Source organism: Microcaecilia unicolor, chromosome 1 (genome assembly GCF_901765095.1).
Source record: "Microcaecilia unicolor chromosome 1, aMicUni1.1, whole genome shotgun sequence".
Lineage (NCBI taxonomy): Eukaryota > Metazoa > Chordata > Amphibia > Gymnophiona > Siphonopidae > Microcaecilia > Microcaecilia unicolor.
Genome location: NC_044031.1, coordinates 339,283,533 through 339,304,473, shown reverse-complemented (window position 1 = coordinate 339,304,473; position 20,941 = coordinate 339,283,533). Strand labels below are relative to the sequence as shown.

The 20,941-nt window shown below is 44.5% G+C and overlaps 1 protein-coding gene across 1 annotated transcript in view; it reads left to right on the top strand.

Moving 5' to 3' along the window:
• DROSHA (drosha ribonuclease III) overlaps positions 1–20,941 on the top strand; it is a 552,432-nt gene that overhangs the window by 505,333 nt on the left and 26,158 nt on the right. The window contains exons 29-30 of the mRNA XM_030216759.1: positions 6,445–6,537; positions 16,968–17,014. Coding sequence (XP_030072619.1) covers positions 6,445–6,537; positions 16,968–17,014 — 140 coding nt within the window. The remainder of the gene's footprint in view (positions 1–6,444; positions 6,538–16,967; positions 17,015–20,941) is intronic.

Sequence of the window (20,941 nt, the reverse complement as noted above, 5' to 3'; positions counted from 1 at the left end):
CTTTCAGGATTCTTACCATGAAATCACTGGTACAGTGTTCTGGTTTTGTAAAGTGCTACCCCACAGGCATGACATCTTTATTGGTACTAGCATTTTTCATATGGTGTCTATGTAAATTAAATCTCTTCTTTAGCATCTGACTTGTTTCTCCAATGTAGCAGGCTTTGTTGCATTTTTTTAACGCTAAATGATATATACCACATTGGAAGATGAGCACGTGAAAGATTCCTTAATGTTGAATATTTTTCCTTTCTGAATGACTGTGGGGTCCTGTGAAATGTTTTGGCATAATTTGCAGCTGGATATATTGAAAGGATGTGTGCCATTCTTTTCTTTTTGAGTCTGTGTTGGGAGCTTACTTCTAATTAGCTTGTGTTTTAAGTTGGGTGGCTGTCGGAATGCCAGCACTGGTGGGGATGGGAATATCTCTTTCAGTAATTCATCCTCCTGGAGTAGAGGCTGCAGATCTTTTATGATTTTTCTTAATTTTTCCAGCTCTGGGTTGTATGTCACTATAAGGGGGAGTCTGTCTGTTGCTTTTTTTCTTTGTACTGTAGCAGATTTTCCCTGGGTGTTTTGAGGGAGGAGGCAATATTCTTGGAGATTATTTTGAGGTTGTAGCCTTTCTGTTCGAAGGATGCGGTCAGGATTTCAAGGTGTCTGTCTCTGTTCCCTGGGTCAGAGCAGATACGGTGGTATCTTGTGGCTTGGCTGTAAATAATGGATCTTTTTGTATGTGAAGGGTGGAAGCTGGAGTTGTGGAGGTAGCTGCATTTGTCTGTGGGTTTCTTGTATATGGATGTTTGTATATAGCTATCGCTGCGTGAGACTGTGGTGTCCAAAAAATTGGCTTTTTCTGGGGAGTAGTCAATTTTGAATCTGATTGTAGGATGGTATGTATTGAAGGAATTGTAAAATTGTTTGAGTTTCTTCCCCCTCAGTCCAAATCATAAAAATGTCATCAATATACCGGTAGTATTTTAGGGGTTTGGTCTGGTATGTATTCAGAAATGTCTCTTCCAGTTCAGCCATAAAGAGGTTGGCATATTGAGGTGCTGTCCTGGTGCCCATCGCAGTGCATATATCGCAGGTATATATCATTCAGTGTAAAAAATGCAACGAAGGCTGCTACATTGGAGAAACAAGTCAGATGCTAAAGAAGAGATTTAATTTACATAGACACCATATGAAAAATGCTAGTACCAATAAAGATGTCACGCCTGTGGGGGGCAGCACTTTACAAAACCAGAACACTGTACCAGTGATTTCATGGTAAGAATCCTGAAAGGGAACTTTAAAACAATACAGGAACGTAAGACCTTTGAAGTCAGAATGATTAAATATTTTGACACCCACCAGACAGGACTTAACAAAGTTTATAAACCATAAAATTGTACTGCTTTGTCACCCTCCTATCTCCATGCATATCTCCCTGTCCCTCATCCAACCGACTCTTCCTGTCTTTCACCTAGTGACAGACAGGAAGAGTCGGAGTGGAGGAGTAGCCTAGTGGTTAGTGCAGCGGACTTTGATCCTGAGGAACTGGGTTCAATTCCCACAGCAGCTCCTTGTGACTGTGGGCAAGTCACTTAATCCTCTATTGCCCCAGGTACAAAATAAGTAACTGTATATATGTAAACCGTTTTGAATGTAGTTGCAAAATACCACAGAAAGGCGGTATATCAAGTCCCATTTCCCTTCCCTTCCCTTCCCTATCCACCCCCATCCTGTTAGACTGTCACTGAAATACTTTCACTTATATATACTGTCATCTACCAACATTTGCTTATTTCCGATCTGACGAAGAAGGGCAACCTTCGAAAGCTAATCAAGAAATGTATTAAGTTATGTCCAATAAAAAAGGTATCATCTTATTTTCTTTTCCATGTTTTATTTTCTTTTATTTAGTACATAAGTATTGCCATACTGGGAAAGACCAAAGGTCCATCGAGCCCAGCATCCTGTTTCCAACAGTGGCCAATCCAGGTCACAAATACCTGGCAAGATCCCAAAAATGTACAAAACATTTTATACTGCTTATCCCAGAAATAGTGGATTTTCCCCAGTCCATTTAATAACGGTCTATGAACTTTTCCTTTAGGAAGCCATCCAAACCTTTTTTAAAGTCCGCTAAGCTAACCACCTTTACCACATTTTCTGGCAACCAATTCCAGAGTTTAATTACATGTTGAGTTTTAAATTTACTACATTGTAGCTTCATCGCATGCCCCCTAGTCCTAGTATTTTTGTAAAGCGTGAGCAGACGCTTCACATCTACCCGTTCAACTCCACTCATTATTTTATATACCTCTGTCATATCTCCCCTCAGCCGCCTTTTCTCCAAGCTGAAGAGCCCTAGCCACTTTAGCCTTTCCTCATAGGGAAGTCGTCCCATCCCCTTTATCATTTTTGTCGCCCTTCTCTTCACCTTTTCTAATTCCACTATATCTTTTTTGAGATGCGGCGACCAGAATTGAACACAATATTCGAGGTGCGGTCGCACAACGGAGCGATACAAAGGTGGAGGAGTGGCCTAGTGGTTAGGGTGGTGGACTCTGGTCCTGGGGAACTGAGGAACTGAGTTCAATTCCCACTTCAGGCACAGGCAACTCCTTGTGACTCTGGGCAAGTCACTTAACCCTCCATTGCCCCAGGTACAAATAAGTACCTGTATTATAATATGTAAGCCGCATTGAGCCTGCCATGAGTGGGAAAGCGCGGGGTACAAATGTAATAAAAATAAATAAAATAAAATTATAACATCCTCGTTTTTGTTTTCCATTCCTTTCCTAATAATACCTAACATTCTATTTGCTTTCTTAGCCGCAGCAGCACACTGAGCAGAAGGTTTTAATGTATCATCATCAACGACGACACCTAGATCCCTTTCTTGGTCGGTGACTCCTAACGTGGAACCTTGCATGACGTAGCTATAATTCGGGCTCCTCTTTCCCACATGCATCACTTTGCACTTGCTCACATTAAACGTCATTGCCATTTAGACGCCGAGTCTCCCAGTCTCGTAAGGTCCTCTTGTAATTTTTCACAATCCTCCCGCAATTTAATGACTTTGAATAACTTTGTGTCATCAGCAAATTTAATTACCTCACTAGTTACTCCCATCTCTAGGTCATTTATAAATATGCTAAAAAGCAGCGGTCCGAGCACAGACCCCCTGGGGAACCCCACTAACTACCCATCTTCACTGAGAATACTGACCATTTAACCCTACTCTCTGTTTTCTATCTTTTAACCAGTTTTTAATCCACAATAGAACACTACCTCCTATCCCATGACTCTCCAATTTCCTCTGGAGTCTTTCATGAGGTACTTTGTCAAACGCTAGAAGATCATCCAGCACATTCCTAAATCTTCACTTCCCCAGTTGTAAAGGTCTAAAATACAAACTAATGCATGCATCAAACTTTTCTTACCTGAGTACACAGTCATGGAATGCAATGCCGCGCAACTTAAAAACTACTTATGAACTAACTAGCTTCCGCAAATCCCTGAAGACCCACCTATTCAACAAGGCATACCAATAAGATCAGCAACTATAAATGTAATACATCTCCACTCTACCTATTATCAGCATTGTTTTTGCTCACATCTGTTTTTGCTCACATCTGCTTGTTTAAATATCGATTACGCTATTTTCTATGACTTCCTCACATTACCTACTTTCAGTATTGTATTCTACTTATATCTAATGCCTACATCTCAATTATAATATCCTTTATGTAACAATAACTGTTTATCCCAACCTACTATCTACCAATAGCGATACATTGTAAGCCACATTGAGCCTGCAAAAAGGTGGGGAAAATGTGGGATACAAATGCAATAAATAAATAAAAATCCAGATACACAATATCAATCGGCTCACCTTTATCCGCATGTTTGTTCACCCCTTCAAAGAAATGTAGTAGTTTGGTGAGGCAAGATTTCCCTTCACTAAATCCATGTTGACTTTTTCTCATTAATCCATGCTTTTGAATATGCTCTGTAATTTTGTTCTTAATAATAGTCTCTACCATTTTGCCCGGCACTGACGTCAGACTCACTGGTCTATAATTTCCCGGATCTCCTCTGGAACCTTTTTTAAAAATCAGCGTTACATTGGCCACCCTCCAATCTTCAGGTACCACGCTAGATTGTAAGGATAAATGACATATTTCTAACAATAGCTCCGCAAGCTCATTTTTCAGTTCTATCAGTACTCTGGGATGAATACCATCCGGTCCAGGAGATTTGCTACTCTTCAGTTTGTAGAACTGCCCCATTACATCCTCCAGGTTTACAGAGAATTCATTAAGTTTCTCCGACTCGTCATCTTCGAATACCATTTCCGACACCGGTATCCCACCCAAATCTTCCTCGGTGAAGACCGAAGCAAAGAATTAATTTAATCTCTCTGCTACGACTTTGTCTTCCCTGATCGCCCCTTTTACTCCTCGGCCATCTAGAGGTCCCTATGTAGGTTACTTACGTCAGATGAGGGCGGGCCCAGGAGGAAAGGAGGGACGTCCGAAGAGGCAATCAACTGTTCTTGCCCGTGCAGCGCCTTCACACAGAGGTGAGAGGTGCTGTGAGGGCCCGGTATCAGAGGGAGGGGGGCCCGGTGGAGAGGGGGAGCGGCGGCGACGACCTCAGGGGGGGGGGGGCGGCGGGGGCGGAGGATGGCGGGTGGCGAATGTGTCATTTCAAAGAATGGAGGAGAAAGAGAGGAAGGGAGGGGGGCCGGGGCTGCTTAAAGTTATGATTTAATGCAGGGGGGAGCGGGGAGCAGCGGTGACCTCGGGCGGGGGGGGGGGGGGGGCAAGGCCGTCCATAAAGGACATGGTTTTTTTTTTTTTCTTCTGACGTCCTTGGCATGCGCAGAGCAGTCAGTATAACGCTTGGCCACTCTGCGCATGCTCTACAGGCCAATTTTTCGACGGTTTTACGAAGGGTTAGAGAATGCATGTGAGCTGCAACGAGCAGCTCATTTGCATTCCCTTTCCTTCGTGCATAGCTGTTCCGTACCGATTTGTTGTGGAATTCGGTACGGAACGGCTCTAACGAGGACTTTGGTGCATCCCCCCCTTAGTGTTTTTGAGTTTTTCAATAATTTAAAACTTGCTACAGTATTAAGGATATTAGCCTAATATAAAAGTGTCTTTTAGTTTATATAGTATATTGTATGATTTATTTAGTGTTTCCTTCTTAGATGGTAATGAAATGTATTTACAACTCTGTAAGAGCACCCCTTGCTTGTTACCCTAATTACAATAACTGACTGATTACCTTTAAAAGTGGACTAACACGGCTACCACACCTCTCTACTCTTTCATGTTAGTGAAAGAAGTGCCTGAATGCCAATTAATAGCAGAGTGCTTGTGTAGAAATCCTTGCCAAAGGTATGAGGGTGAGATGGTACATTTTCATCTAGATACTAACACCTCTGGTAAATAGTCCATGCAAAGTGTCAGGATGTTTTGTGTTGCCACACTGTTCCACTTTATAAGAGCCCACTATAGATAATCGGCTCAGTATTCAACCACTGAGGTCAGCCTTTCTTTTTAAATGCTGGCAGCAGTAGTCAAAAAATATCTAGAAAGTGAACAGCACTGTTCAGCTGAATAAGTCGGTCAGGATTGTGGCAGTATTTAGTCTACTATCCAGGTAACTTATCCAGGTAACTTAGGACAGATAGAATTCGGTTATTCTAAATTGTCCAGTTAGCAGCCTGATTATTGCCACTATCTGCATAATTTCTGGGACTGCCCATGCTCTGTCCTAGCACTATCTGCATAATGCAGAGGTGGTCTATAAGTATATTTAGAGACACTATCTGGATAGTGCCCCTGACTATCCCAGATAGCAGGTGATGTAATCCAGATAAGTGCTTTTCAGTACTGTCCCGGATGAGTTTACCGGACTCTGATAAGGTCAGATAGTATCACTGGTTATAGCAGCCTGGCTTTTTCTTTTCTCAGCTTCTATGTCCAAGCAGTGCCAGTGTCTGTCAAAGAAATCTCCACGTGTATTTCACTGCATTTATAAGGCTCTGGTCTTGTCTATATGTCAGAAGAAATTCATGGTTGGGATTTGGGGAGAAATGAAATTTAAATCTGTCCTGTCACGCTGTAACTCACTCACTGTGTTTGTGGCTAGACACTGGTTCAGAGGTTAGACAGGTGAACCCATAAAAACTGTGCCGTGCCTGGAGCAGAACTTGAGTGAGTTACAACCTAATAAAAATTAGATTTTATCTCCCTGTACAATCCAGTGATGAATGCTTTGTGTGGTTTAAAAATAGCACCAGGATAACATAATGAGTGTGTAGGAAAAAGTTGTTAGTTGGTTTCTGTACTCCACCAATCTCCTGTTCTGGATCTGTGAACCAGATTATCCTGAGATTACCTCTCTGTGCACCACAAATTGCTGTGTTTTTTGCCTCAGGACTCTTCAAACGCTGGGACCTTCTCATGCCCGAACATACACAGTTGCTGTTTATTTCAAAGGAGAGAGAATCGGCTGTGGTAAAGGTCCAAGGTATTTTGACATTTGTTATCTTTTTCCTACTGATTTCATTGTGAGGAAAGAAAAACCAGCTAAGTAAACCCAATAAAAATTGTGGGGTCAAAAATTGCAAACCATTTATGCGATCAGCAGCAGGTACCAACTATCTGAAAGCTCTTTTGCTAAGAAGCAGGTCTGAAGGGTAGTGGACTGTAAAAGCTCTTTTACTAAACTGTATTAGGAGCTAACACGCAGGACGCACTTAAGCTTCCCATGGTAACCACAAAATGTGTACATGCTAAACGCGCGCTTACATTTTTTTTCCTTTTTTTGAGGGAGAATGTTAGGGGGCGGAGAGTGGGTGCTCCCATGCTAAACAGTGCATCTACGTTAGTACGCTAACTGGTTAGTATAGGAATACCATGTGATCTATTATCACCTACAAAATGGGTAATGGTAAGTGCTCCCGGTAAGTTTTAAAAATGGCCATGCACCAATGGCAACATTAGCACATGGTCATTCATACCAGAAATAGAATATCGACCATTTTAGGGCTGCAGTAAAAATGGCCGTAGCATGTGGCACGTAAGGGCATGCTAAGGCCACTTTTTATCACATGTTATTTAAAGGACCCCCTAAATGATTTTGTTTAAAGTTGCAGACACAGAGAACTTTGCCCATATGATTTTCCTGATTTTATTTTTTGTTAATATTCCTCATTCTTTTCTATTCTTGGCTCTCCCATTATAGTGGACAATTATGCACATCTTTCATTGTGCGTATTTTATAGGTTGGCACACACATAGGCAAAGTCTGGGCAGGACTCCCACACATCTCTCAGGCATTTAAGCACACACAGTTACACTAGCTCTATGGCTGGACTAAGTGTATAGTTGAGATTTTGCGTATTTGTACACATGTGAATATATGCCATTATTCTAATCATTTATGTGCATAACCGGCGTGTTAATGTTACTGTCTGTTTTATAGAATTATCCCCATAAAGCCAAAATTTATGCATGTAACTTAGGGCAGTGTTTCTAAGCCTTTTAGGTAACTGGTACCCCCAGACTTTTGAAAATGTTTATATGTACCCCTAGCAGGAGGGATGAACCTACACAAATTCTACCGCACTAAATATTTTTTGTGTAGTTTTAAAAGAGGAAAGGGTAACCTGAGCATGAAAAAGAGAGGAGGGGATGAAGGTGAAAGAAAGAAAGGGACTGTGTAGCCCCTCCTCAGCAACAGAGTCTTTGTGTCCCCAACACAGCATCTCGCTCCCCTCACAAAACTAAAAGGGACTGAGGATCCCAGTACCATGTCCTCCACCCCTCACAAAATCAACATATGCTCAGCAGATTTACACTACATCCTGGATCTCACAAAGTCAACACTGACTTTGACAACTTCAACACATTTTCCGCCCATCACAACAACACTACCACCAGTTTTCCTGACTGCCCCATCCTCTTTCATTCTGCAAGCTACCCCAAGCAGTTTCACCCCCCCCCCCTTTACCCCACCCAGCAGCAGTATATCACCAATCTTTCTTTTCCTAACACAGTGTGATTAGCAACTACTCCTTCCATTTCTCTTACTCCTTATCCTACCTCCTACATCTCTTCTGCCCCCTCTTTCCCCTTGCCTTCAACCCTTTCTTTATCTAGCATCAGTATTCCGCATTAATGCTCTTTCTCCCTGCACACCATGCCCAGCAGCTCCTCCTCCTCTGTCCCTTACCACCATTTATTTATATATCAGGATCATTTAATATGCCGCTATTCAAGAGGAATATCAGAGCGGTGTACATTCATAATAAAAGCATAACTGCAACATAAAATCACAAATCATAAAACAAAAAAAATAATGACAGACACAATAAGAGGGGGAAATTTAGCACTATAATTATTAATGATCCCTTCTTTCCCTTGACTCACATTTCCCTCCTTCCTGCCAATCCCTTGTTCAATACACTTAACCAGTATCCCCAGTATCTCACTGCACTATACACAGTAGTTTGCCTCCTCACTTCATTCTTACATCCCCCTGCTCACAACCCTTTTTCTCTCCCCTACTCCCTTTGTCTACCATTTTTTATTCAGCACTAGTAGCCATTGCTCTCCCCATTCTTCTTATCCCCATGCCAGTGCCTAATAGCATACCAATTAACCCCACTCCCTCTATTCCTCCTGTCCATCATCCCTTTTCCTCTTTTCTCCTCTCCTGCTCCCTCTCTTTTCACTCTTGTTATCCCTTTCCCATATAAAAGTTTCCTATGTTCTTCCCATCTTTCACTCTGACCCAGAGACTTCCAAGTGTGCACAAAAGAATGATGGGAGCTTGGTGACCTCAGTTTAAGACCACCCACTCCCCCCCCCCCCCCCACCACCACCACAATCACTGAGGTCTCCTCCCCTTTTTTTATCTTTCCCTAGGTTCTAATCTCAGCCCTCTGAGAGAGAAGAGGGCCAACCTGGGTCCGTGGGGGAAGAAAGAGAGGTGTCCTCCAGCTTGGTAGGAGGGAGGACCAAATCATAAGCCCCTACACATGCCAAGGAATTTATTTATTTTTCTTATTTATATCCCATTTTTCTACCAAAGCAGGTAACAAATCAAACAAACATAATCAGGTGACATTATACAACATCAAACAACTGACATAAAAAAAACCCAGTGGACTCAGCATAGGACCTTCTACCCCCACCCTTTCTCACCACTGTGCCCTCCTTTCAGCAGAGAGCCCTCTTCACTCCCCTGAGGCCTGATACTACCGTCCAACCCCCGGCCATCCCTCCTCTTGTACTTTCCTCTTGAGTCTTTCCACTCCTTCTCTCACTCTACGTTCTCATGCCCCCAGCCCTTCACTTACTCATCCTTGCCCCCTCATCTCCGGCTCCCCTTGCCCCGTCACCCTTCTTCTCACTTTCACTCTCTTCTTGCCCTCTCTCCACTCCACCTCCCTTTCTCCACATATCCCTTTTTTTTCCCACTCCTTACATAAGTACATAAGTACATAAGTAGTGCCATACTGGGAAAGACCAAAGGTCCATCTAGCCCAGCATCCTGTCACCGACAGTGGCCAATCCAGGTCAAGGGCACCTGGCACGCTCCCCAAACGTAAAAACATTCCAGACAAGTTATACCTAAAAATGAGGAATTTTTCCAGTCCATTTAATAGCGGTCTATGGACTTGTCCTTTAGGAATCTATCTAACCCCTTTTTAAATTCCGTCAAGCTAACCGCCCGTACCACGTTCTCCGGCAATGAATTCCAGAGTCTAATTACACGTTGGGTGAAGAAAAATTTTCTCCGATTCGTTTTAAATTTACCACACTGTAGCTTCAACTCATGCCCTCTAGTCCTAGTATTTTTGGATAGCGTGAACAGTCGCTTCACATCCACCCGATCCATTCCACTCATTATTTTATACACTTCTATCATATCTCCCCTCAGCCGTCTCTTCTCCAAGCTGAAAAGCCCTAGCCTTCTCAGCCTCTCTTCATAGGAAAGTCGTCCCATCCCCACTATCATTTTCATCGCCCTTCGCTGTACCTTTTCCAATTCTACTATATCTTTTTTGAGATACGGAGACCAGTACTGAACACAATACTCCAGGTGCGGTCGCACCATGGAGCGATACAACGGCATTATAACATCCGCACACCTGGACTCCATACCCTTCTTAATAACACCCAACATTCTATTCGCTTTCCTAGCCGCAGCAGCACACTGAGCAGAAGGTTTCAGCGTATCATCGACGACGACACCCAGATCCCTTTCTTGATCCGTAACTCCTAACGCGGAACCTTGCAAGACGTAGCTATAATTCGGGTTCCTCTTACCCACATGCATCACTTTGCACTTGTCAACATTGAACTTCATCTGCCACTTGCACGCCCATTCTCCCAGTCTCGCAAGGTCCTCCTGTAATCGTTCACATTCCTCCTGCGACTTGACGACCCTGAATAATTTTGTGTCATCGGCGAATTTAATTACCTCACTAGTTATTCCCATCTCTAGGTCATTTATAAATACATTAAAAAGCAACGGACCCAGCACAGACCCCTGCGGGACCCCACTAACTACCCTCCTCCACTGAGAATACTGGCCACGCAATCCTACTCTCTGCTTCCTATCTTTCAACCAGTTCTTAATCCATAATAATACCCTACCTCCGATTCCATGACTCTGCAATTTCTTCAGGAGTCTTTCGTGCGGCACTTTGTCAAACGCCTTCTGAAAATCCAGATATACAATATCAACCGGCTCCCCATTGTCCACATGTTTGCTTACCCCCTCAAAAAAATGCATTAGATTGGTGAGGCAAGACTTCCCTTCACTAAATCCGTGCTGACTTTGTCTCATCAGTCCATGTTTTTGTATATGCTCTGCAATTTTATTCTTAATAATAGCCTCCACCATCTTGCCCGGCACCGACGTCAGACTCACCGGTCTATAATTTCCCGGATCTCCTCTGGAACCTTTCTTAAAAATCGGAGTAACATTGGCTACCCTCCAGTCTTCCGGTATTACACTCGATTTTAGGGACAGATTGCATATTTCTAACAGTAGCTCCGCAAGTTCATTTTTTAGTTCTATTAATACTCTGGGATGAATACCATCAGGTCACTGAGGGCCATCCCAAGGGTATCTGATTCCCTAGATAAACCTTCAGCATTGTACCTTCCCTTCCATAATCCCCCCCCCCCCCCCCCCCCAATCCCACCCATATAAAGTTATGCCAGTGTATTCAGCAGTCAGATTTAAATGCATACTTTGAAAATGTGCAGAACAATATGCTGGTAATTTATCAGTATATCTTTGTGTTTGTCATGTCACTGAATATTGATCTCTGTACTTCTATGTGTAAATACAGTAACATCTGCAACTTTAAAGCAGGAGGAAGGGTGGAGCCTATTAAAGAGTTGAATTCCTTCCATACAGTGGGACACAACAGAAACTTTGGAAACAAAATATATTGTCAGGTTGGCAATGGAATGTTAGAAGAATTCACTTTCCTTGAAATGTGATTTATTGCAGATACAGTGTTCTCGCTTAGCAGGGCATATACTACCTGGATAAAATTTGGTCATAATCACAGGACTGACTGCTCTTAAAACACACACACACACATTTGGAACTAGATTAGAACTTGCTTTATTATCTCACTTGATATCAAGTTTGTACAGCAGCATAATAACCCCTTACACCTGAGGTCTTGAAGGGTCACAAACTGGCTGGGCTGGCTGGGTTCACATCAGGCTCTGCTATTTAGACTAAATAACTACGTTTTCTGCTTATCTTCTGCTTATTTACAACCCAAACTTTTACTGACTTCTGCTCAGTCTGTGTTGAGGTAGCAGATCGCCAAGACCTGTCGCTTCTTCCTCTACACAAAAAAAAGGTGGAAAAATAACTTCAAGAGACCAATCCAAGATAAGGGGTAAGATGCTCCAAAAAAACTTTATTAAGGACCCAACACGGTCCGTGTTTCGGTTTTTAAAAAAACCTTCATCAGGGGTCAATCAGTAGTTGCACAGGGGATATACTGACAGACAAAGGAGCTCATACAATGTAGTCTCTTAAATGAAATAGACAATGTTGCCTCGTACCAAAATCACGGTAAAAACGCCTTTTTTTTCGATTATCAGCTAAAGACGCCCATCTCTCCTCAGCTGATAACCACGCCCCAGTTCCGCCTCCACCACGCCTCCGACACGCCCCTGTCAACTTTATTCATTTCCGCGACGGAGTGCAATTGGAAACGCCCAAAATCGGCTTTCGATTATAGCGATTTGGGCGCCTTTGCGAGACAAACGTCTATCTCCCGATTTAGGTCGCACTATAGGCGTTTTTCTCTTTCGAAAATGAGCTGGATTGTGTTGTCATTGCAAGTAGTATACCATGCCATACTTTGTATTGTTGTTCAGGGCCTCCGGGGGGGGGGGGGGGGGGGGGGGGGGGGGCAAAATTCCCCGGGCCTGGACCTCCAAGGGGGCGCCGGCGTCAGGCCGCCAGCACTGCAGTCCCCGGTCTCACCTGCCTGCCTCCACTGCTCCGGGGCCCCTTCATTCAAAGCGGCAGTCGCAGATCGCGTCTCTTCTGGCCTTCCCTCCCTGTGCCCCGTCCTCGCGGAAACCGGAAGTTACATCAGACGAGGGCGGGACACGGAGGGAAGGCCAGAAGAGACGCGATCTGGGACTGCCGCTTTGAATGAAGGGGACCAGGAGCCATGGAGGCAGCCAGGTGAGACCGCGGACTACAGCGATGGGGGGCAGCGGGGGGGGGGGGGAGGCCCAGCCTTGCCCCGGGCCCGGCTTAGTCTCTCGGTGGCCCTGTTGTTGTTGTTCGAATATTTTTACTGCTCTAATTGCCTCCTGCTCATGTTTGATCTATTCTTACTGTACACCGCTTTGAGTGAATTCCTTCAAAAAGGTGGTAAATAAATCCTAATAAATAAATAAATTCTGTTTTTATGGTAACTAAGTGGAGCCTAATTTTTGAACAGTCTAGGCCAAATACTGGAAAAGCTACCTAGTTTAGGCTTGTTTTATAATGGTAGCATAGGTGCCTTTATGAAGTAGGCCCCCACACTTAGCCCCAGTTCTGCAGAAATCCTCACATACAAATTTACACCTGTTGTAAGAAAGGTGTAAATTTGTGCAAGTTCTCTAGGCATGGACTTTCATATTCTGTAAAACCTGCACACACATGGCAACTGTATCCCCACACCACCCAAATTACAACCCTGGGATTGCCTGCATGCAAATCATAAAACAGCAGGCACATTGGGGCCGATATTCAGCTGGTGAGAGGTAGACTGCATAAGTCCTGCGGTGGTCACTGACCCCAGATACTCAATGCCAGGCTGTTACCGGTGCTAATCTTGAATATTCAATGGAGATAACTGGCTGTCTCCCTCTGAATATTAGCGGTTAGCCATCTAAATGCTATTTAACCAGCCAGGAGCCGTTCATGATCGGCAAAATAGCGTTGAATTTCAGGGGGGGGGGGGGGGGGGGATTGTTTTCTTATGCCTACTTATTATACATTTATACCCCGCACAATTTCCACTTGCAAAATGTGCTTTACACGTAGAAAATGCTTTAGAAAATTAACCTTATTCTTAGAGCAATCATTTGCAAACTTGTTTGATCTGCCCGATATTCAAAGCAATTTAAACGACCCAGAGAGGCTCCTGGCAGTTTAAATCACTTGTCTGTGGCTAACTGCAAATATTCAGCAGCGTTTAACCAATTAGTGAAGCTGAATATTCATAGTTAGTGCCTGAGCGTTCCAGGGGCAAAGTTTACACTCACGCGGTTAAGAGTTTGATATTCAGCCATTAACCGCATAAGATAACCACTTAAATCGGATCACATAAAAAGCAGTCCTATCTTTATATTGCACTTAACTGCATTAGTGGCCAACATACAACTGAATATTCAATGCCGGTGCCCAGACATAGCCCAGCATTGAATATTCAGGAATACAGCCAGTGTAGCACATAAAAACACTAACCGCTGCCAGCTGAATATCTACCCCAATATATACATATTTTTTTTGTATAAATTTTATTGAGAGTTTTGGTTAATAAACAAATACATAAGTAATAAGATGAACATCGTTTAACAGACCCACGACGACTTCCATTAGGTATATAACATGAAGTAGAGTAGCTGCATGAAGAACTAATGGGTAATGTTCAGGTATCAAATACAGTAGGAGTGTGAAGACCTTTGCAGTGTGACCTTCCAGATTAGTACAGTAAGAATCTAAAGATGCCCAAGTCTTTAGTGACGATTGAATATTTTTTTATTTTGGCTATCCTGAAAATCAAATCTGTTTGCATCCGTTGAGGAACAGATTTGAATACCTCCTACCTTATTCCAGTAATAAAAGGATGAAAAACCTAGCTGGGATTTTTAATCACACAACTTCAGCTAAAGAGTACAGTAAGCAAGGAGTATATTTGTCGCAGTAGTAGTAACAAACATTATCTCCAAAGGGACCTTCATGGAAAAGGCACACAGGAAAGTCCAATTTAGTCATCAGACTTCCTCCCCCCCCCCCCCCCCCCCCCAAAAAAAAAAAAATCTCTGCTTAATCTGCAAAATAACTCTGCAAGATGTGTACTCCTGTAACTCCAGATACAGGCAGCATTTTGACACTATATGAAAACATAACTTTATCAAACCAAGTAACAGGGGGACATGTTTATCCACTCCTAGCCTAACTGAGATAATATTTAACCATCTCTCTTACCTCATGTGCAACTTTCTTCAAATCAGTCACCTTACTTTCAAATTCTTCCTACTTTCTTACTCATCTATATGTTACAACTTTGTCTTACCCTTCACTACCAATTATAATGTTCTATTGCGTATTGTGTTGTCATTGCAAGTAGTATACCATCTAAATTACGGGAACCACTGGTTTTAATCTAATTCCTTATTCTATTTCCCAGTTGGTACTTGAGTATTGCTATCCCAACAGATGTCTGAATTACTGCTTTTATCCAATTGGACCTCAATGCTTCCAAGCTTGACTGGTCTCCAAGAGATCACCCTTTGCTCAATGTTTAAATGAGTGGCCACGCTTGAAAGTGGACCAATGATAAGATTAGCTCCAATAATAGCATGGACGCTCATTTAAACATTGAGCAAAGGGTGGTCTCTTGGAGTCCAGTCAAGCTTGGAAGCATTGAGGTCCAATTGGATAAAAGCAGTAATTCAGACATCTGTTGGGATAGCAATACTCAAGTACCAACTGGGAAATAGAATAAGGAAGTAGTATACCATGCCATATTTTGTATTGTTACTTGAATATTTTTACTGCTGTAATTGCCTATTGCTCATGTTTGATCTATTCTTACTGTACACCGCCTTGAGTGAATTCCTTCAAAAAGGCGGTAAATAAATCCTAATAAATAAATAAACATTTAAGCTGTACCATCTTTATATAAGCTGTTGCTGGGCCTTTGGTTCAGCACAGACTTATTAGAAAGGTTATTGTTGAGTTATAAAACCCAGTGTTGTGTGTGTGTGGGGATGTCTCATTCAAGTGTCAACTGGTTCTCAACTCTGTTGAACTTCATAATGATTTCAGAGAATGGGAGCCCATGTTGGTAAGGCTCCTGATCATCTTTCCATTCTAGTGATGAATCCACTGTGATTATTACTGAACCCCATACTGTCACCAAACTTTTGTAACTGTTCCTTCAGCTCCTTTTGACTTTTCCCTCTTTGCATCTCCAATATAACTCCTCTCCCCTATGAATGAATTTTAAAAAAATCACTGATAAATTTGTTAAGAGATGTGGGTCTCCACTAGTAGATGATAGAGATTTCTTTGGGAGACATAGAAACATACAAGCAGAGAAAATGAAGGCAGATAAAGACTATATGGCCTATCCAGTCTGCCCATCCATGCCTTAGAGATCCTGTGTATTTATCTCAAGGTTGCTTGAATTCAGATATAGTCTTCATCTCCTCCACCTACAGCGGGAGGCTGTAACACAAATATACCACCCTTTCTATGAAGAAGTATTTCCTTAGGTTACTCCAGGGTCTGTCCCCTTTCACCTTCATCCTGTGCCCCCTCATTCCAAAGCTTTCTTTCAGTTGGAAGACACTCTGTACATTTATGCTGTATAAGTATTTAAATGTCTCTATCATATCTCCCCTCTCCTGCCTTTCTTCCAACGTATACATACATAGTGTGGCCTCATTTATTTATTTATTGCATTTGTATCCCACATTTTCCCACCTATTTGCAGGCTCAGTGTGGCTTACAATACATTGTATTGATGGAAGTACAATTTGTTACAACTCGATTATGGTTACATTGTGAGGAGTAAAGTAAAAGCAAAGTCTACGTATCGCAAGGGGAATAGAACAATGGAACAGAACAATGGAATAGTGAAGAAACAACGGATACTAATAGGATTACAGAACAATAGCTAAAGAACGTTTGGTTATAACATTTTTACCTGTAGATTAAGGTTTGAGTGTGTTAGAATATCGGGGGATGAGAGTATAAATGAGTATGTATTGATGCAGTACTAACATTGTGCGTGGACTTCATACACTTAATGACCATTTTAGAAGCCACTCGCTGGATCAACTCCATCCTGTTTATATTTTTTCAAGGTACAGTCTCCAGAATAATACACAGTACTGTAAATGAGGTATCACCAGAGACTTATACAGAGACATTATCGCCTCCTTTCTCCCACTGGCCGTTCCTTTCCCTACGCTCCCAAGCATCCTTCTAGCTTTTGCTGTTGCCTCTTGTACCTTCAGCTTTGAGCACCTCTTGTTTTTATATATTACTAGCCCTTATTACTGTCATAATGCAGCATCCCTTTCTTTGTGACTGCAAATTGTTTTGAAATACCCATGAATGATTTTAAATAAAATTTTGCTGTACAGAATAATAATCATTTTCCTTTTTCTTAACAGTATTCAACAAGCAGAAATGGGAGCTGCAGTAGATGCCCTTGAAAAATGTATGTGTGATGAAGATTTTTTTTTTATTATTATTAATAAAACAGTTTTGCTAAGCTGTGGTTTTACAGGCTGGACAGTTTTATAATGTCACGTTAAATCACTCGGCACTAAATAGCATTAGTCAGCTTGAGTCAGAGAGTGAATTTTCTCCTGCTGTGGGCATTTTAGCCACCTCAGGAACAATCCTTCTCTTGTTGCAAAAGCCTATGCCTGCATGACTTCACTTAAATAATAGTGACCAATGGGGACAGCGAGTCATTATTGACAGTTAGTGGTCTGGTGGGTGGAATTAAAGGCTCAGGGCAAAGCCATTTCACTGGAGATTTTCAATTAAAGCCTCATCCCCTCCTCTCACAAAGTTATGAATTTCCATGATGAATGTGTTATTTCAGAAATTGTTACCAATGAAATAATGATGCATTGAACAGAATATAATACTGGATATCAACCAAATGGAATACAGAATTTCCAGCCCATTGCTTTAGGTCCCAGTACCTTAATCTAATCCATGTCATTGTTTGTGATTGCATATGATTGCCCCAGTAAACTATATAATAGATCTCTCATGCTAAGTCGTTGTCACATAGTAACACAATAATTGATGGCAGATAAAAACTAGCATAGCCCATCCTTCTACCCAGTAAGGCTATTAGTGTTGTAACTTATGCTCCGTGCAGGTTACCCCCCTCTCTTATTTAGGGTTGCAACTGCCACTTTCTGCAGGATACCTCTAATGGTGTTTTGTAATGTTACATAGTAAATGACGACAGATAAAGACCTTTCTCCGAGGACAAGCAGGCTGCTTGTTCTCATGACTGGGTGATGTCCATGGCAGCCCCCTCCAACCGGAAAAAGTCTTGCAGGAGGTCCCGCATGCGGGGCACACCCACCATGCATGCGCGGCCATCTTCCCGCCCATGCGCGACCGCTCCCACTCAGTTTCTCGTTTTCCGCGCTTGGAGAGAGACTGCTTTGCGTCCCTGTCCGTTGTCAGCCTCGGAAACCGTTTAGCGGCCTTGTCCGCTTTTTCTTTGTTTAGTGGTGCCATCCACGCCTTCTTTCTCTTCTTCTTCTCAAATAAAAAAAATAAAGTCTGCTTTTCTTAGTTTTTAGCGTTTAGTTCTTTTCGCCGCCGTCACAGCCTTATGGCCACGCGTTCGTGTTGTTCATCTTGGTGGCCCTTTTTGCCACCACCATCGACGATTTTGACCTCGCTTCCGCGATTTTTCCGTCGATGACATCGAGGATACCCAGCAGCTTCAAAAAGTGTGGTCGGTGCGGCCGGCAGATCTCACTTTCCGACACCCACGCTTGGTGCCTTCAGTGCCTCGGGTCTGAGCATAATCCCAAAGCGTGTAACTTGTGTCTCAGCTTGAAGAAGCGGATACAGGTAGCAAGGCAAGCTCAATGGGATCGGATTTTTGGAGCTTGCGCCGGCCCTTCGATGTCGACTTCGGCAGCATCAGCACCGGTTCGATGTCGACTTCGGCTCCGGACATGGCATCGACTTCAGGAGAGTACAGGTACCACCGGCCCGACGACCTTATTTTGCTGGAAGCAGTGAGCAGCCGAGTGGACCTCCACCTACCTCGGCAGTTCCTGCTGGGTAGGGCCAACGGGACCGACCCCGAGGAGGCGTGTGGATTCCACATCCTCGTCGGTACCGCGGAGCGCCGATGACGTGCATCGAAAGAAGTTGGCTAAGAAGCATCGTCATCGGTCGCCTCCTTCACACGGTACCTGGAGTTCCGGGGCGTCGAGGGACTTGGCACCCAAGAAGCGTCGGCGCCGGGAGGACCGCTCCCCCTCCATCCAAGAGGTGTCGATGCATCGGTCGTCGGGCAGTCCGGTACCGTCTCCTGGCCCCGTGCAGATTCACGCACCGACTACTGCACTGGCCCCTCAGCCTTTCCCGACAGAGACTCTGGATGAGCGCCTCCGAGCCATTCTTCCAGGTATCCTGGAAGAGGTGCTGCGCCAGTCTCTCCCGGTGCCGGGGGTGCTTGCGCCCTCAGCACCGTTGATGGAGGCGCCAGCTGGCTCTGGCCCTGTGATGCGGTCGTCGACACCGGTACCGCTTGCGGCACCGGTCTCGGCCGCCACTCAGGTGGAATCCCCATCAACGTCAATGGAGGGAGGCTCGTCCCCACCGGCATGGGAGTCCACCTCTCGACGCCATCATCGAGGACATGGTTCCTCTAAGTCGAGACGGGCCCGTTTTCGGACGGAGGTCAGGGAGCTCATGTCCGACACCGAGGAGGCGGCCTCGTGGGTGGAGGAGGAGGATCCCAGGTATTTCTCTTCTAAGGTGGTCTTCCCTCTCACCCCACTCCTTCACCGGAAAGGAAGCTCTCGCCACCTGAGAGCCTTTCCTTTGCCTCCTTTGTTAGGGACATGTCTGTGAGCATTCCCTTTCCCGTGGCTACTGTGGATGAGCCGAGGGCTGAGATGCTCAAGGTCCTCGACTATCCAGCATCACCTAGAGAGTCTTCCACGGTTCCGTTGCACAATGTCCTGAAGGAGACACTGCTTTGGAACTGGCTGAAGCTGTTATCTAATCCCACCATCCCGAAGAAAGCGGAGTCCCAGTATAGTCCACACTGACCCGGAGTTGATGAGGACTCAGTTGCCACATGACTCCGCGGTCGTGGATTCTGCTCTCAAGGGAGCCAAGAGTTCGAGGGATACCGCCTCGGCGCCCCCGGGGCGTGAGTCTCGCACTCTGGACTCTTTTGGGAGGAAGGCTTATCATTCCTCCATGCTCGTGACCAAGATCCAGTCTTACCAGCTCTACACGAGCATTCACATGCGGAATAATGTGTGGCAACTTGCGGACCTGGTTGACAAGCTCCCGCCGGAGCAGGCCAGACCTTTTCAGGAGGTGGTCAGGCAGCTGAAGGCGTGTCGCAAATTCCTGTCCAGGGCTATTTATGACACTTGTGATATTGCATCCAGAGCCGCTGCCCAAGGTATAGTGATGCGCAGACTCTCATGGCTGCGCACCTCTGACCTGGACAACCAGACCCAGCAGCGGCTGGCGGATGTCCCTTGCTGGGGGGATAATATTTTTGGTGAAAAAGTCGAGCAGTTGGTCGAACAGCTTCACCAGCAGGAAACCGCCCTCGACAACCTCTCCCACCGGGCGCCATCAGCACCTACCTCTTCAGGTGGGCGATTTTTCAGGGGAAAGAAGACTGCTTCTTACGCTTACACCAAGCGTAGGTACAGTCCTCCCTCCTGACAGCCTTCCCAGGCTCTGCCCCAGTGCGCTCGTTCGCGTCAACAGCAGGCCCCTGTGGCTCCCCTGCAAAAGCAAGGGACGGGCTTTTGACTGGATCCAAGGGAGCTTAGCCGCCATACAAGTGCCCATGCCAGACGATCTACCAGTCGGGGGGAGGTTGAAATTTTTTCACCAAAGGTGGCCTCTTATAACCTTAGACCAGTAGGTTCTCCAAATAGTGTGGTGCAGGTACGTCCTCAATTTGACCTCCACTCCGCCAAATTGCCCGCCGGGAGCTCAGTCCTTCAGCTCCCACCACAGGCAGGTACTTGCAGAGGAACTCTCCGCCCTTCTCAGCGTCAATGCGGTCGAGCCTGTACCACCAGGGCAAGAAGTGCTGGGCTTCTATTCCAGGTACTTCCTTGTGAAAAAGAAAACAGGGGGGATGCGTCCCATCCTAGACCTGAGAGGCCTGAACAAATATCTGGTCCGAGAAAAGTTCAGGATGCTTTCCTTGGGCACCCTTCTCCCCATGATTCAGAAAGATGATTGGCTATGCTCCCTGGATTTAAAGGATGCTTATACCCACATCCCGATACTGCCAGCTCACAGTATCTGCAATTCAGTCTGGGGACACAGCATTTCCAGTATTGTGTGCTGCCCTTTGGGCTCGCCTCCGCGCCACGGGTGTTCACGAAGTGCCTAG